Source organism: Eriocheir sinensis, chromosome 47 (assembly GCF_024679095.1).
Source record: "Eriocheir sinensis breed Jianghai 21 chromosome 47, ASM2467909v1, whole genome shotgun sequence".
NCBI lineage: Eukaryota > Metazoa > Arthropoda > Malacostraca > Decapoda > Varunidae > Eriocheir > Eriocheir sinensis.
The window spans coordinates 8,816,585-8,833,899 of NC_066555.1; the positions used below are offsets into that span (position 1 = coordinate 8,816,585).

Consider the following 17,315-nt stretch of genomic DNA (forward strand, 5'->3'; position numbering starts at 1 on the left):
GGTCTAGCACCACATGACAGAAACATACTGCAAGTCATCAAAAAACATCTTAGTAAAGTTGGTCAAGGTCAGGATATAATTATTATTATCTTTTAATAATATAGCAGTTAAAAATGGGGTGTGTCTTTGATGCCAGCAAATGAAACAAACAGAAATGCTGCATAACTGTATACAAGGATTATCCTCACCCTCAAAAGTATTTTGTGAAATGATAAGAAGGTTGTGGGTCTCCACTTCTTGTCCCAGTTCAGGTGGAGGAGGCATTGATGGCTTCAGTAGGCTGGAAGTTGTTACAGCAGAAGAGGTAGAATGGGCACCTAAAGACGCACATGTGCCTCCATTTCTCAAGCCAATGTCGCCCATCACATCCACTCGCATTGTTATGACTCCAAATGTCTGAAGAAAGTTTAAAAAATGTATTTGTACTTTTAAATGGCTTGGAAATGTATGTGAGCCATGACAAAAGGAAATTTTCAAAAATGTCTTGTATTTCCAAGTAAAAGTAATATGATAATTTTATACAATATATAGCTTGGTAGTCACCTCTGTCTCCTCCTGGTAAGCTATGCGTCGAGGCGTTTCTCCTAGAGGAACTGTTCGGATGTGTAACTTCTGTATCTCATCAATGGTGCCAATGGTGATACCCTCACTAGTTGCTAGTGCAAGACTGAAATACATATTAGGTCACATTTTAAACCATGACTATAAACTGTAAAAGCTTCGTGATTTCATGGAGGAGTGCATCAGTATATACAAGGGTACAAGGAATCTGTAGAAGGTCAATTACTTTACACAAATAAACTGCTGAAAATCAGTTACTTATTTGCCATCCTTATCCATGAAAGCCATTTTAACCTGTATTTGAAACTTTAATTATACTCAAAACTGTTACACTCACCCACAATCCTACTCCTAAACCTATCAACAGTGGTGTTCCATAGGGCTCTGTTCTATCTCCCATGCATTTAACACCAGTCAGTAAGAAAATTAAGTGATGAAGCTTAAACATGCATGTACCTAAACTAACTAGCGGACGGTTGTGCACCAAACTTGACGACATGAGCAAGACCCACTGTGTTTCCTCAGTACAAAGGCAGGAATCATTGAGGTAAGACAGACCTTCTTCATAAAATTGTTTAACTCTGTTTAATTGATAGGCACAAATAACATACATTGGTACCTCCCAATTTGAACTTAATTGGTTCATTTGGGCTGTTCAAATTGAGAATGTTCGAATTAGGAAGCAATTTATCCTATTGATGTTAATGTAGAAAAAATTAATCCGTTCCAGGCCCAAAAATCCTCATATTTTTTTTAACATTTTTATGGGTTTATGTTGTGCCCTGTGGCCAGGTCACTCAAATATTGTCAACCAGATATATATTGTCAACTAAATATTGCTGGCACATGTAAATGCATTTTGTGGGGCACCGGGAGAAAAGACGCATGGTTGGCAGGCTCCCCACTGATCAGCTGATTGGCGCTGTTTCCAATGGGGCCTAGAGTAGTGTTTACAAAGGGCCTGGGGGATGTTCACTGTGGTACTCGTCTCCTATTATTGACATGGTTGTAAGATGAGTGGGAGGGAAGATGATTTGGGGTGGAATAAACCGAAGAGAAGAGGAATTGGATCACAAAGGAAGGAAAAATGGACGGATATGGAGAGTGCTGATGATGACAGTGATGATGAAAGGTATGTCGGTAGTTTCTCTGGTTTTGTATTATTTCCTTCTTCATTTCCATACTATAACGCTTAAGCTTCCGACCACCACTTGCACTGTCACTGTTCACTTTCTGGGGAGACATAATGACGGTTAATTTCAAGAAAATATGCAAAAAATATCAAGAACAACAAAGAGTGGCGTTCAAAGCGGGGGAGCACCAGCGTGACTGACAAGAGTGGCTTCCAGCGTTGCCAGGTCCACGTTTTTCCCGAGCAATTGGGCTATTTTTCAAGGGACTGTGTGAGAAAAAATGGCAGTCGTGGGTTGGCGGCTTTTGAGGCTGGACTGCGCGGTATCACATTCATCAACCTGGCTACACTGGTGTCTTCATCTGCAGCCGTTTGTTTGTGTTAAAATTGCAACGCACATTCGAACTGGAGGACAAAATTTGGTTGATAAATGTGTTCGAATTGGGAATTGTTCGAATTGAAAGGCGTTCGAATCACGAGGTACCACTGTATGGATAGTATTGACGAGATTTTAAGAAAATGGGTTATTATAGAATGATAAAAAAATATGATGAACAAATTTTATACCCGTTACCCCTCTGACAATGTCATTGTCTACACCATATTTGTTTACATCTCAAAGCAGGACTTTCGAGTCTCTATTAAGATTTTGAAATGTAAAATATTGGGATTTAATAATGATCTGAATACATACGAAACTTTAAAAATGACTTGATAGTGGGGCGGGTTACGAATGTCAGGTGAAAATCCTTCACCTGACATTTGTGGTTTAAACCCGTTTATTTATTTATTTATTTATTTATTTATTTATTTTTTAATGCCTGCCCAAATTGAAGTGTGTCTTATAAGCCCATGCGCCTTAAGCCGTCAAATATGGTAGGTTCGACAGTGCCTGAGGATGGAAATCTGGATAAAGAGCTAACAAGCAGAGTGCCATCAGGGTGGAAAAACTAGAGAAAGATGTCAGGGATGTTATGTGATTGTAGAATCAATGTAATGATTAAGGGAAGAGTGTACAAGACAGCAGTAAGACCAGCAATGATACATGGAGCCGAAATGTGGACGGTGAAGAAGTTGGCAATATGAGTGGTGGGTAAAATTTGTGTCTAAATAAACATGATGATTGCAAGGAGATGTATGTGTGTTATTTGTGTATGTGATTAGATTCAGGAAAGAAGAATTCATTCTGCAAACCTTGTTTCTATAATTTACAAAAGCAGCCTCTCTCTGACTTGAAATGAACCCAAACTATGAGTTTGCTGTAGATAGGTTGCACATCAACAAGAGTTTTACAATCCCCAAACAGATTAGAAAACCAGAAGCCAATAGGTTTGATTTTTTAAATTATACATGGGACTCTCAAGTTTTAGCTTGGGATACTTACACAAGGTGACTAGGGGTTTAGGATCCCCCAGAGAAAAATCCTAACAAAAGCCCTGAAGTTATCTTATTATATCACAATCAACTTATGTACAATTTTGTGCATGTCAAACAGAACCATAAAGTCAGTCTCACCTGTTGGGATAAGCCTCAGCATTGAGTGGACACATATGTGTTACTTCTCTTAAGTTAACTTTGGAGAAGACTAGCTTGTGATTTGATGAATAGATGACAGTGGGTCTATCTGAGCAGGCAAACACATTAGTTGAGGAGAGGGATCTGAATCTGCGTAGCGTGGTAGGTTGAGTTCCAAGTACAACCTGTCAAAGGAAATAGTCGAAAATAAGTAACATCCACTGACTACAACATTACATACATTCATAGAACAGACAAACATTAAAACATAGATAACATGCTGCAGTGTTGCCAAATATTACAGGGCAAACCTTGCTTTACACTTTCTTTTCTGAATAAAACAAACGGAATGAATGTTTCAAAATGACTTAATTATTCTGAGGGTAAATGAGGACTCAAACGTAGAGTGCGACTTGAAGGTGACGTTTCTGTTGTTGTGCAGCCATACAAGTAATATAAAATGGGAGCTTGCCATAATGTCTTCCAAATGACAATTATGCCAAGCTAAAAAGCAGATTTCAACAATAATATATGAACATAAGGAGTCCAGAAGGGGCTGGGAGGCCTCTACAAGACTGCTTCTATAAACATAACCTCACTCATATCTAACATTTACTTGAAGAATGGCACTCACAACATAGCTTCCAAACCTGTTACACTCATCCACCCCTCTATTAGTATACCCCTTCTCGCTTATATCCTTGCTGAATCTGAAATTATCCAACTTAACTCTTAGGCCGTGACTAAAACACCATACAAGTTTTTTTAGTAGGCGCTGAAGTTATTTTCTGAGCTCAATTATGCCAATATTATCACTCTGATCAGGTTCATTTGGGTCTCACTGAATTCAGCTTACCTTGAACTTGACAATGATATACAGTAAAACACCTACTATCTACCAAACTACAAATCGTCTATATTTCATCCAGTCTATGACTTGAACTCTTTCAAAATTGGCCTCTCTTTTGGCCACTCTTTAGAAAGCATTTTTTTTTTTTTATAGGGGCAGTGTTTAGCAGGCTTTTTTTTCCTTATTATCACTTTTTTTGATCTTGAGCTGCTTCCTTTGCTGTAAAAAATAGGGTGCCAATAAGCAAAAATTTTAGATACCTGGGATATATTTCAGTTTCCTATTTATTTTCATGTAATTTCATTCAACCAATCATGTTTACACAGGTACTATAGACTCAATATGCATTGCCTGACTATACAAGTATGTATAGACAGTTGCTGGTTTGAGTAAACACTCCTGTCCTCACGTCTTTGAAGCCATAATCGTACTCCGACCACTTCCTTCCATTTAACTGTAGCAACAAGTCCATAATTTGAGTAACAGCAGCACAAGCCACAACAGCCCTTACTTTTGAAAATGGTACCATGTGGATACGGGAAACTAACCTTGGTCATGTGTGATGCACACCCAGAAAAGTTGGAGTTGTCAGCTGCGCCTACTGTCAACACAGTTGGAGAAAAAAGGCCCAATGTGACACCAGCTTGAGACCCCATTCCCATTCTTTGCCGCTCTGAGCGCTCTCGTCTTGCAGTGAACAAAGGAAACTCACACTCACATCTTCGACTTGTACAAACCAGATGCACGTACACCAAGTCACCGCTCATAAACCAAGGCTTTTTTTGGGTGACTTTTTTTGCTCGTAAATCAAAGCGCTAGTAAACTAAGGCACTTGTAAACCGAGGTTTTACTGTACAGTATATATAATTTCCCGAGTACTGAGCACTGAGGGGCTCCAGTGTGGCCAGAACAACCAGACCGTCATTTTGGTATCCACAAACAATGGGAACAAGAGAGTAAACTAAAGCCCAATTCACACTGTAGCGTCAGTCACGATCAAGTCAGTCCAATCACAGTCTGGTCACATATTATTACATGAAATTCAATGGTAGCATCCACATTGGTGGCAATGGTCACATTACGATTCAGGCACACTCCAGTAGCAATCCAGTCAAAAGGTCAACTGGAACAAACCCACCATTCTGGGTGCCACCAAGGAGTCTTGAGAAGGAGGGGCAATAAAACTTGTGAAAAGGAGGAAGCGGACAAGTTATCCAAAACGTACCTAGATGGCAGCACCATGACTGAAAGGGTGTGGAGGTTAAGCTGTTAGACAGGTTTAACCTCCTTATATACCATATGCTGTGCTTTGAATCTAGTGCTTTTAGTGATGAAACCCCAAAATGATTTTCACTGGTGTTCAAAAGTCTGTCATACTTGTTATCAATAGTTTAACATGTCAAGGAAGATAGATAGAAAGCAGGTTGGTAGAAAATTCTGAGCTGACGACTCCACCTCCGCATAACTCGCTGCTGCTGTCAAAACCGCCATCAGTTCAATCGTTGGAGCCGTCTCGTCACCATGTTATCCTACTCAGCATCATGCTTAATGGTTTTGTGGCAAGGAAAGAACTACTGTCTGGAGTTCTGCAGCATTCTCTAGAAATGGCAGACGGTAAGGGAGTGCAGAAAGTCTGTACTGTGTGGGTAGAATAGATCAAAGACGAGAGAAGACTTGGCAGGCTGGTGCAGGTTTGTTTTGAATCCAGGCTGCCTCGTTCTCTCCACTAAATGCCTGTTCACTCATTTGGTTGATAATTGTTCCGGACACATGATTTTATATATTACCAGTGTTGGTATTTACCTCCTTTTACTCCCAGAATTATTAAGGCGGTGTCACAATGGCCGTTTTCGTCCAACTGTTGGGGCTACAGGCAACGCCCGTACGCCCAACCAGGAGCGAGTTCACGGTTATCCGTAAGCTGGTATCACACAGGGCTTTTTTCTTCCCACCACGTTGGTGCCACCTAGGGCAACTGGCAACTCCAACTTTTCCGGGTGTGCGTCACACATGGCCAAGGTCGGTTGCCCGTATCCCGTTGCTGCTTAAGGCGAGAGTCCGGGTAGGAACGGTGTTGCCATATCTCTGGTAAATATGCATGAATCACTCTGATTTTTATGGTATGAAGTATTGAAAACATGTACATCAATTTTAGACATTCAGCCCCATTCTAGCCCCCAACCCCGCCAGCCCCCAACAGCCCCTTCCGAAACTTACGAGTGTTATGCTAGCGTTATTATTGTCCTCACAACTCTCATTTTTTTTATGGCTAAGACATGTTATGATGTGCATTTGTTAGATTTTTTTATTTTAGCTTATTATTTTTTTCATGTAAAAAAAATTTTTTTCGCTTTTTTTGACCAAGAAAATATTAATACAAAATGACAGCTCACATGTATAAAAAAAAACAGCGATGGACATCGGATGAAAAAACATTCTTCTGCCTTATTGTTTTTGTTTCATTGAAATCAAGCTAAATTTGGCTCCAAAATAGATTTTAGAAGGGGAATAACTTGCATTTTGAGATACAGGCTGACAAAGTTTATCAATCGATCTCACACCTGTTATAACACACTAGGAAGCGTTTTCAGGTATACTATGTGTTTTTTTATGATTACCTACAATCTGATAATACAATCAGATGTATTTCTAAGCATATCAGGCTCCTAGTCTCCCCCCCCACCTGCCCTTCCTAAAGGCAAGGTATTATCTCGTCAAGTGAGGGGTATCAGAGTTGCAGGAGCATGAGGCGGTGGTGGTGTCAGGTTCAACACGCTGTCTTTTTGTGTCCTTGCTCTTCTTCCAGGCGTCACTCCTCTGCTTGATCGTTTTAGACACTTGTCCCATGGCTAACAGCAGGCAAAAAGCAGGATACAGTGGGTAAGTAACGTGCAGTGTTGCGGTATCAAGTATCGGCGAGTGAAAGCCATGCGGAATCCATCCCTTTTCAGCTACACAGGCACTGATTTCATTATATAGTTCCCAGCCATCAGCCCGCACTCTCCCACTCACCCAGGGTTGCCTGACTTTCCTAGAAATCAATAGATGTATGCTAACTTTGCTGGATTTCTTATATAAACGTTTTAGTATGACTTTCTACAACTAAGGAACCGTAAGGAATTTTACCTAAAACCTTCGGCCTGCTATCCGGACGCTCGCCTTACAAGACTGAAGCTTAGAACATTGCAAAACGTGATCCACTGATTTAAGACTGGCAGAGGGGGGACGGTCACGCTCCATAAGAAATAACCAGGGAAACCAAAACATTTTTTTTACAAGCAGGAATGTGTTAAGACGATAGCTTTACGTCACTCCTCGCCTTAAAGCAGGAAATTGAAAGAATGAACCCACACTCTTCTTGGTGATGTGTCGCTACAGAAAGTGCAAGAAACTTTGCAACGTGATCTTGGTTGCAGGTGTTATTGCGAGCAGAATAAGCCACTAATAAATGACCTCCAAAGAAGGAGGAGGCATCATTTTGCCCAGCAATGTAAAAGATTAATGATTGCTGGTATTGTTTTGCCTCCTGTATGTTTTCCATCCATTATGGAATCCAGCAGAAATGGCCAGAAACACAAGGATGTGGGTGAAATTCAGGCTAAATTGTTCAAGGCCATACAAACTGTCAACCCCCACAGGAGGGAAGGGAGAGACGGAGGCCCTCTTTCCCTCACACCAGTGAGTGGAGAAATAGATGTACGTCTCTGCCAGACAGATGACTGACCCCATAATGACGATGATGCCGCTGGCGTCATACAGTTCTATCAGACGTGGGCAACGAGCATGATGCCAGCGCCGGAGAGCGAGAAGCTATCCGGAATTTGAAGGCTGCTCGTATCTAGGTTTCTGTCAATGCGAAGTGACTAACTGGCACCTCTTTTGTCCCTTACCACCACTCCGTGTTAAAAATAGTCTGCAGTTCCTGCCTACGCATCATGGCGTCTGCAGAGCAATTATGTTTGTCAGGGCTGGCCGGCCTTCCAAGGACGGGAAGCCACCTTGTTTGACTGGCTCACTGATTCGGAATGGAGTAAGTATGCGTGATTCAGTGCTTCATAGCGAGTACTGGATTGGTTCATTGGGAGGTGGCGTGCGAGCATGCTTTTTAGCCGCCTTCAGTCACCCTCCCTCCAGCCCGTGCACCGCGCCATTCCCCACTTTTGAGTTTGTGAGTGTCTCATCATTTTCATTGTTGTGTGTGTAGGGTGGCGTATGTGTTGATACGTTGTTATCAAGCTGTTGTGATATATGAAGATATTAAGTGTTTTCTGTTATTTACTTGCAATGGGGTTTTTGTTTTAGTGGCAGGTTTTGTGACTGGTGTTGTGGCTGTTTTGGTGCTGTGCCGGCCTGGCTAAGCATGTATCCATATCGCACCGAGGAGAGAGAGGGCTCACACCAGCACAGCTCGAGGCAAAGAGTCGTCATGGGTTAGCGGTGTGTATTGGGTCACCGCATAAGCTGGAGTAACAGTAGAACTGTGGCGTCGGTTCCCTTGTGCCCTGATAGCTGGTTATCGAAGGACGAGTGTGCTGCTGCCTGTCTGGTGTTGCTGTCGCCGAGAGCAGCCTGTCCTTGTGCCGTCTGGGTGTATTTACCTAGTTGTGACATTCGGGAAAAGAGCTACGCTCACGCTGTCCCGTCTCCATGTCCGCTCTTATCCAACTTTTCCTTAAAATCATGAATGTTTTTTGCACAAACCACCTTCTCCTCCAGTCTGTTCCATGTGCCGTCCGGGTGTACGGCCTCCTTCGTGCCCCTGTCTAAGCGTCCTGTCTTCCTGCTGTGTGGAGCGTCCTGTCTACCTGTTGTGTGGAGCGTCCTGTCTTCCTGTTGTGTGGAGCGTCCTGTCTTCCGGTTGTGTGGAGCGTCCTGTCTACCTGTTGTGTGGAGCGTCCTGTCTACCTGTTGTGTGGAGCGTCCTGTCTACCTGTTGTGTGGAGCGTCCTGTCTACCTGTTGTGTGGAGCGTCCTGTCTACCTGTTGTGTGGAGCGTCCTGTCTACCTGTTGTGTGGAGCGTCCTGTCTACCTGTTGTGTGGAGCGTCCTGTCTACCTGTTGTGTGGAGCGTCCTGTCTACCTGTTATGTGGAGCATCCTGTCTACCTGTTGTGTGGAGAGTCCTGGCTTCCTGTTGTGTGGAGCATCCTGTCTACCTGTTGTGTGGAGCATCCTGTCTACCTGTTGTGTGGAGCATCCTGTCTACCTGTTGTGTGGAGCATCCTGTCTACCTGTTGTGTGGAGCGTCCTGTCTACCTGTTGTGTGGAGCGTCCTGTCTACCTGTTGTGTGGAGCATCCTGTCTACCTGTTGTGTGGAGCATCCTGTCTACCTGTTGTGTGGAGCATCCTGTCTACCTGTTGTGTGGAGCGTCCTGTCTACCTGTTGTGTGGAGCGTCCTGTCTACCTGTTGTGTGGAGCGTCCTGTCTACCTGTTGTGTGGAGCGTCCTGTCTACCTGTTGTGTGGAGCGTCCTGTCTACCTGTTGTGTGGAGCGTCCTGTCTACCTGTTGTGTGGAGCGTCCTGTCTACCTGTTGTGTGGAGCGTCCTGTCTACCTGTTGTGTGGAGCGTCCTGTCTACCTGTTGTGTGGAGCGTCCTGTCTACCTGTTGTGTGGAGCGTCCTGTCTACCTGTTGTGTGGAGCGGCCTGTCTACCTGTTGTGTGGAGCGGCCTGTCTACCTGTTGTGTGGAGCGTCCTGTCTACCTGTTGTGTGGAGCATCCTGTCTACCTGTTGTGTGGAGCTTCCTGTCTACCTGTTGTGTGGAGCGTCCTGTCTACCTGTTGTGTGGAGCATCCTGTCTACCTGTTGTGTGGAGCGGCCTGTCTACCTGTTGTGTGGAGCATCCTGTCTACCTGTTGTGCGGAGCGTCCTGTCTACCTGTTGTGTGGAGCGTCCTGTCTACCTGTTGTGTGGAGCGGCCTGTCTACCTGTTGTGTGGAGCAGCCTGTCTACCTGTTGTGTGGAGTGTCCTGTCTACCTGTTGTGTGGAGCGGCCTGTCTACCTGTTGTGCGGAGCGGCCTGTCTACCTGTCGCTGGAGCGGCCTGTCTACCTGTTGTGTGGAGCGGCCTGTCTACCTGTTGTGCGGAGCGGCCTGTCTACCTGTCGCTGGAGCGGCCTGCCTACCTGTCGTCCGAAGTGGCCTGTCTGAGTACTAACCCGTGAACGTCTCTCTTCCCCTGACACTCGGCCTAGCAACTAGAGTGTCACGGTGGTGTGCAAGAGCCCTGACCAGCTACCTGTCAACTTTGGTGTGTGATTGGCGGGTGGTTGCTGTGTGTGTGAATGGTTTTGGTCGTGGTGTTCTGTGTGACTGTGTTGGTGGTGGAGTTCCGTGTGTCTGTGCGTGGTTGGAGTCGTATTGGAAACTAATAATTATATTTAATTGCTTACTTTTGACTCTTGCTCGTTATACTTGACTGGTGGTAACGCTGTTGACACACTGAGCACTTTAATCTCAGGGGAGGTGACTCAAGCTTATTTTTAAGACCTTTCTGGCTGAGCATCGACTTCTCACCCCCTGACAATGTTCCCTCAGCCGTCCCGTTTCAGTGGTCTTCCTTTAGTTTCTGCCCATTGTGTGCATACTGAGCGTAGTCTTGACACCTCCACTCCACTCCACTGATATACGTGATGTTCTAGATGAACCAATATCTTGTTCACAGGAGTGTTCAGAGGAGTGGGAAGCAGAAGTTGAATTTTGGAGGGAGTCATGGAATTCCAGCTAAACGGTCTGTCCAAATCATAATCTGATTTCACAGTTGAGTTATACGGATGATTTTCTATAACTTTTATTCAATGAGATTCATTGCAGAATGAAAAAACTACAAAAATTTACAATTTCGGTAATGAAGGGGTTAACACTGCTCTCTTCTTGCCATTGGGTATGTTTGGTTTGTATGAACCACTCACCAAATATATTCAACACACTAGGAAATGTCAGTCATTTCTGTTTATAGAAACATCTGCCATGGTTCCTGATGAGTCTGGTGTGTGCATGTGAGTGTGTGTGTGTGTTTGTTGCTACTCGATCCACGTGTTTATGTGGGCAGAGTCTAGATGGGTGGGTTGGCCACACATGCGAACTTCTGGCACAGAGGAACCACAGGCACGCCACACCCACAACCACTTCCTCCTTCCATTTAACTGCAGCAACAAGTCCATAACTTGGGTAATGGCACCATAAGTCGTGACATCCCTTACTTTAGCAGGCAGCGCCACGTCGATACAGGCCCAGGGCGACTGCTTTGTTTACATTGTGGATGTGAATACAGGCAACCGACCTTGACCGTGTGTGACACACACCTAGAAAAGTTGGGAGTTGCCGGTTGCTCCTACAGTCAATGCGGTGGGAGGAAAAAGGCGCAGTGTGACACCAGCGTACGGACAACTAAGAACTCACTCGCAGTTGGGCGTACGGGCAAACCGCAGTTGCCCATGGCCCCAACGGTTGGAGAAAACAGCATGTGTGACACCGCCTTCAGGCAGTGAGGCCGCTGATGGAGTGAGCGCCGGTGACGACGTAATCGTACTCACAGTGAATCACAAGCGTGTTTTCAGAACTGCCGGCCAATCGTAAGGCAGCCACCTTCAACTGCTGCTTCTAAACGACCCATTCTCACTTCCCATTTTCTTCCTTTTTCCAAGGTATGCATTTTGAGATAACAAAGGAGTAAAGTGGAAAAAAAAAGTCAGCTTCTCCATGGGTCGGAACAACTAAGCGCTTTTTCAGTGTTTTCAATAACCCAAGTTTCGCGATCCTCGAGTTTAGCGCTATACCTTCAGAACAAAGCAAGCGCAAAACTCGGAAGGGTACTGTACAGTATATTCCATTTTGATTTAAATCATGATTTTTTACTCAGATTTAAATTGATTTAAATCAAAACAACCCTGATACAAACACAACATTAAAACCAGGTGAAACCTTACCTTCTTTTTATCAGAGAGATAGCCAGTGGCTGGGGCATAACTAAAATAGAACAACTGGCCATCCCCCATAGCACATAGAAGGTAGTGATGGCCTTCAAAAGTGGTCATCAGGATTGAACGAGGGATGATGTCTGTGGAAAATACAGGTAAAATCAATAAGATATATAAGTTTGCAATGAATAATGGAAATACCACTTTGTAAAGTATTTTCAGTCAATTAGATGTAGCCTATTTTTTGAAAGCATACATATACAGTACTTTTTTTTAACATAAAACTTAACTTTGCTTTGTAGTAATATTTCTATTGAATAATGAATTGCTCAATTTGAATATTTTCACACATATATTACTAACCCTTAAATAAATAAAAAAAAATTGAAAACCTAATAAAAACTTGCAAAAAAAATCCATTGTTTTTAACCCCTTCACTACGGCGACGCATTAGGTGCATCATGGCTCGCCTGTACAGCCATGCGGTGTTGCACCTGGCGCCTAATCCCTCTGTGCTCTAGACTAAGAGGAATTAAAATCTTGCGCCGAGTTACTAAAAGAGCGGTGTGTCCTTGGAATGCCTCACATACTCAGATCTGGCTCTGCCCCCTTTGGTCGTCATTCAGTCATAAAACAAAATAATTGTGACACTACCCATATGGCAACACTCCCCCTGGCTGGCTGGCCTGACACACAGCCCCTACCCACTCACTTTGTCTTTGGTGTTGAGAAGGAAGTTACTTGTATTCCAATCATTATGGATGACCTTTCTGATAACGGTAGTGGGGATCAATATATGGTAGACATGAGGGATAGGATGATCCCTCCATGAACAATGACGAGATTGAGGCTCCTCAGGTAGAGATGAGGGAGGTTGAGGAAAGTTGAAAGTTTATTGGAGACGTGTTTTCTAAAAAGCATCCTGATCCACTGCCACAGTTTGTTTTTCAGTTTTGTGGACTGAATCCTGCATTTGGGGTATCATGTCTGATGTCCTTCACTAATGCTTTCAAGTTGTTCTTTGATGATGAGTTGGTTGGATAGTTATGTGCCTCATGCAAACCCCAGGGGGTGATGGATTTTATATCCAGTTAAGGACACTCATTATGTGGCTTGAATTGTTCAAATATACACATTTTTATACTCAACAAACATGTCATCACGAAAGTGAGTCATATAGCAAAATGAAAAGGATAATAATCAAAGCAGACAAAATTATGCTAAAAACACAAAAAAATCAGTTGTTGGCAACAGCGCGTGAGAAAAGCAGCAGCGGACTGCACCCCATATTATGCCACTAAGCATGCTGCACACATCCCGGAGTGAACGGGCTAACTGCAAAAATCACAATAAAGACAGCAAAATGAGGCTAACAATTTACAATAGCTTATTCAATTGAAGAACACAGTAAATATAGTTTGTATATATATAAAATCAATATAATAGATAATACTGATTTGGAATAAAAAGAATTGATGTACCATGAGTCTAGTAGTGGAGTATGTCATTTTCATAATGGACAGGGTGCTCAGATAAGGTAGGATGTCTCCTTCAATTTACTACAGGTTGAGAATCCCTTATCCAAAATTCCTGGGACAGTGTTGTGAATTTCTAATTTTTTTGAATTTTGGAATATGCAGGACCTTGTGGCATTTTCAACAAGCAAACAACATGCAGTAATCACAATGAGTAATGAGCGAAAGTGTTGCTGTGACGACTGCTGACAACAAACTAACGCATAGCAGCACCAGAGTTACCAGGTCGTGGACTGTGTTCCCGCTCAATCCCATCCCAAAAGCTGCTAAAAACCCGCGTTGGTGGCAGACAGATGTTTTTACTCTCTAATATTCATATTCCTCTCTCTATCTCTGTATTTACCTAGTTGTATTTACCTAGTTGTAGTCTTACAGGGCCTGGGCTTACGCCCATGTGGTCCCGTCTCCATATTTGTATTTGTCCAACTTTTCCTTAAAGTTTTGCACACTCTTCGCCAATACTATATCCTCACTCAGTCTGTTCCAAACCTGTATATTTCTTTGCGGGAAGCTATATTTCTTAATGTCTCTCAAGCGTCTTCCTTTCCTCAATTTTTTACTGTGTCCTCTTGTGTTCCTGGTGTTTATTCCTTCTCATAGTAGTAATCTCATTGTCTACTTCCATTTTACTCAATAATTTATAAATTTGTATTAGGTCTCCCCTTTGTCTTCTTTTTTCTAGTGTTGATAGGTCCATTTCCTTTTAATTTTTCTTCATATGGCAATCCCTTCAGTTCTGGAACCATTTTTGTTGCCATCCTTTGTATTCTTTCTGGTTTTTTTTTTGTGTGTGTGTGTGTTTCTTCTTATGGGGAGACCACACCGCCTCTGCATATTTCAATTTTAGTCTAATCATAGTGGTTAGTAACTTTTTCATCATATCCTTATCCATGTAGTAGAATGCTAATCCTATATTTCTCACCATGGTGTATACGTACCACCTAATATCCCATTAACATGACTCTCAGGCTGTTGATTATCTTGTATTGTCACTCCCAGATCTCTCTCTTCTTGAACTTTCTTTAATATTTCTCCATCTCCCATTTTATATGTCCATTTTGGTCTCCCTTCACTCTTTCCCATTACCATTACATGACATTTCTTCACATTGAATTCCACCTCCCATTTCATATTCCATTCCCAAATCTTGTTCAGGTCATCTTGCAGTATTTCACAGTCTTTACTATTTCATTTATGTCTTTGCAGTTTTGCATCGTCTGCAAACAGGCTCATAAAACTGTTTACTCCCTCTGACATATCATTTACATATACAAGGAAAAGTAATGGTGCTAATACTGATCCTTGAGGCACTCCACTCTGTGTGTGTGTGTGTGTGTGTGTGTGTGTATTTACCTACAGTACCCTCTCGAGTTTTGCGCTATCCGAGTTTCGCGATCCTCGACTTTCGCGGTTAGTCCTAAATTCTTATCATCCCGACTTTCGTGCATTATCACCCCGAGTTTCGCGCTGCTTTGACATGTACGGGTCACATCTACTTACCATCGGCGTCACGCACGCTACCTTGAAAGGTAGTATCACACTCGACATTTTCCTCCAAACATTGTGGCTGAGAGAGAGAGAGAGAGAGAGAGAGAGAGAGAGAGAGAGAGAGAGAGAGAGAGAGAGAGAGAGAGAGAGAATTACATAGAATTACATAGAAAATCAGACCACACAGACCCCATGGTCCAGACTAGGTGGTCTGTCCTTAAACCTATGTGAATCTACACTAATCAGATGGCTCCAAAACGTTGCTTTTCTACTCTAGTTAATATTAAGTTCAAGGAAGTGACGGTCAAGTTTGTTTTTAAAAGTCAATCGTGTTACATTGGACCACTGACGGTGGGAGCTTATTCCATTCTCGCACTACAACGTCGGTGAAGAAAAATTTGGTGCAGTCTGAATTTACTTGTCTACATTTGAGTTTCATGCCATTGTTCCTCGTTCGCAAAGTGTCATCGATCATAAACAATTTTGTTCTGTCTACATTCGTGAAACCATTAAGTATTTTAAACCATTCGATCAGTTTTCCTCAGAGGCGACGTTTCTCAAGAGAGAACATGTTAAGGGTGGAAAGCCTTTCTTCGTAGGATTTGTTGCGCAAGGAAGGGATCATTTTTGTTGCCCGACGCTGAACACCTAATTTAGCAATGTCCTTTGCATGGTGAGGAGACCAAAACTGTACCGCATATTCCAAGTGGGGTCTGACTAAACTATTGTAGAGCGGAAGTATTACATCTTTATTCTTGAATAAAAAATTTTTTTTAATGAAGCCCAACATTCTGTTCGCTTTATTTGCTGCATCGATGCATTGATGTGAGAATTTGAGGTTTGACACGATTTTGACCCCCAGGTCCTTAACACATTGAACGCTTGTGAGTTTAATGCCGCACATTTCGTAATTGAACTTCTTATATCTTGTTCCAACTTGAAGGACCTGGCACTTGTCTACGTTAAAAGGCATCTCCCATCTATCCGACCAAGCCTGTCTTCGTCAGTGAGAACCGAGTTACCAATCTTTGTGTCGTCTGCAAATTTATTAATGCGATTACAGGTAACTCTCGATTTACGCGAGTGTTGCGTTCTTGAAGAGGTCGCGTAATTCAAAAACAATGTAAATCAAACAAGAGGTTGGTTTCTGTCAAAAAATAAATACCGTAATTTTTGGCGTATAGCGCGCATTTTTCCACATAAAAATGCCTGAAAGTTTAGCCCTGCGCGTTATACACTGAATGTACAAATTTTTTATAATTTTCTTCTTCTTTGGGATGTTTTTAAGGGTCTGTTTTTCGTCTTATCCAATAACAACGGCAAACTTACCTTTATTATTGTTTATAATCCTTCATAGTCCGTAGCTGTCCTATAATATGTTACCATAGAATACAGGGCGATCTAATAACTACTATACAAAGACCAAATCGGTGGAAGATCGTCCATGCCTTGCTGTTATCCCGTTTTTCCGTCGGGCGCCATTTGTATTGTAGTGCGGCGACGGCCTGATGAACGAGCCTCCCATAACCCACTTAGCCAGTGGGGTACCTCTTTGGCCGACTCGGTAAGGAGTGGCTCTCCCGTCACGCTGGTCGCGGGTTCAATCCCAGGCAGCCGGGGAATACCCTCACTTTGTCTTGATTAATTTCTCGTGTTATTTCGATACACGCAGAGGACGTGTTGAGAAATAGGAAGGATAGAAAATAAGCTCGCGGGGCATTACAGTATGATCTTGATCTTGATGTCACAGGTGGCTTAAGATTGTATGACTAAGGAGCAGTACAAGCTACATAAAAAATCATATTGGAAAAAAATGTCCATGTGTTCATTATTAATTATTAATATTAGTGAGAATAATGGGGTAAATGTGATATCAGAAACTGTACATCATGAGTCTTGTACGAGGAGTTATTTCACGCAATCCCAGCCCGGCCGCCATTTGCATTGTTTACAAACCACACAACCACACCCACACAACAAACAGCTGTATGCCGTGTGTCACCAGAACCGAGATATCCACTCGGGCACTCATTCTCAGCCTCTCTCGTGTGAGGAAGAAATGAGGGACACCATGAGGGGCTGGCTAGTATTGGTACCGGTACCATACCGTATTGCTGGTACCGTTAGTACCGGTACTGGTACCGGTACCTGCCCACCCCTATTGTTAAGTAGCGTGGCAGCGTAGGTACTGTATTGTTGTTCAAGTGGCGCGCGGGAAGAACTGAGCTCAGCTGTGTGGCCGTGCGAGTTCAGCTGCGTGAGACATATGGTGGCCACTCCATAAAATGTCGCGTATAAGTGAAAAAAACGCC

General features: G+C 43.0%; 1 protein-coding gene across 1 annotated transcript in view; it reads right to left on the minus strand.

The window, feature by feature from the left end:
* The window catches only part of LOC126981367 (DNA damage-binding protein 1-like), a 130,798-nt gene that overhangs the window by 23,983 nt on the left and 89,500 nt on the right, over positions 1–17,315 (minus strand). The window contains exons 13-16 of the mRNA XM_050832389.1: positions 11,990–12,120; positions 3,209–3,393; positions 544–667; positions 189–396 (exon numbers count right to left, since the gene is read on the minus strand). Coding sequence (XP_050688346.1) covers positions 189–396; positions 544–667; positions 3,209–3,393; positions 11,990–12,120 — 648 coding nt within the window. The remainder of the gene's footprint in view (positions 1–188; positions 397–543; positions 668–3,208; positions 3,394–11,989; positions 12,121–17,315) is intronic.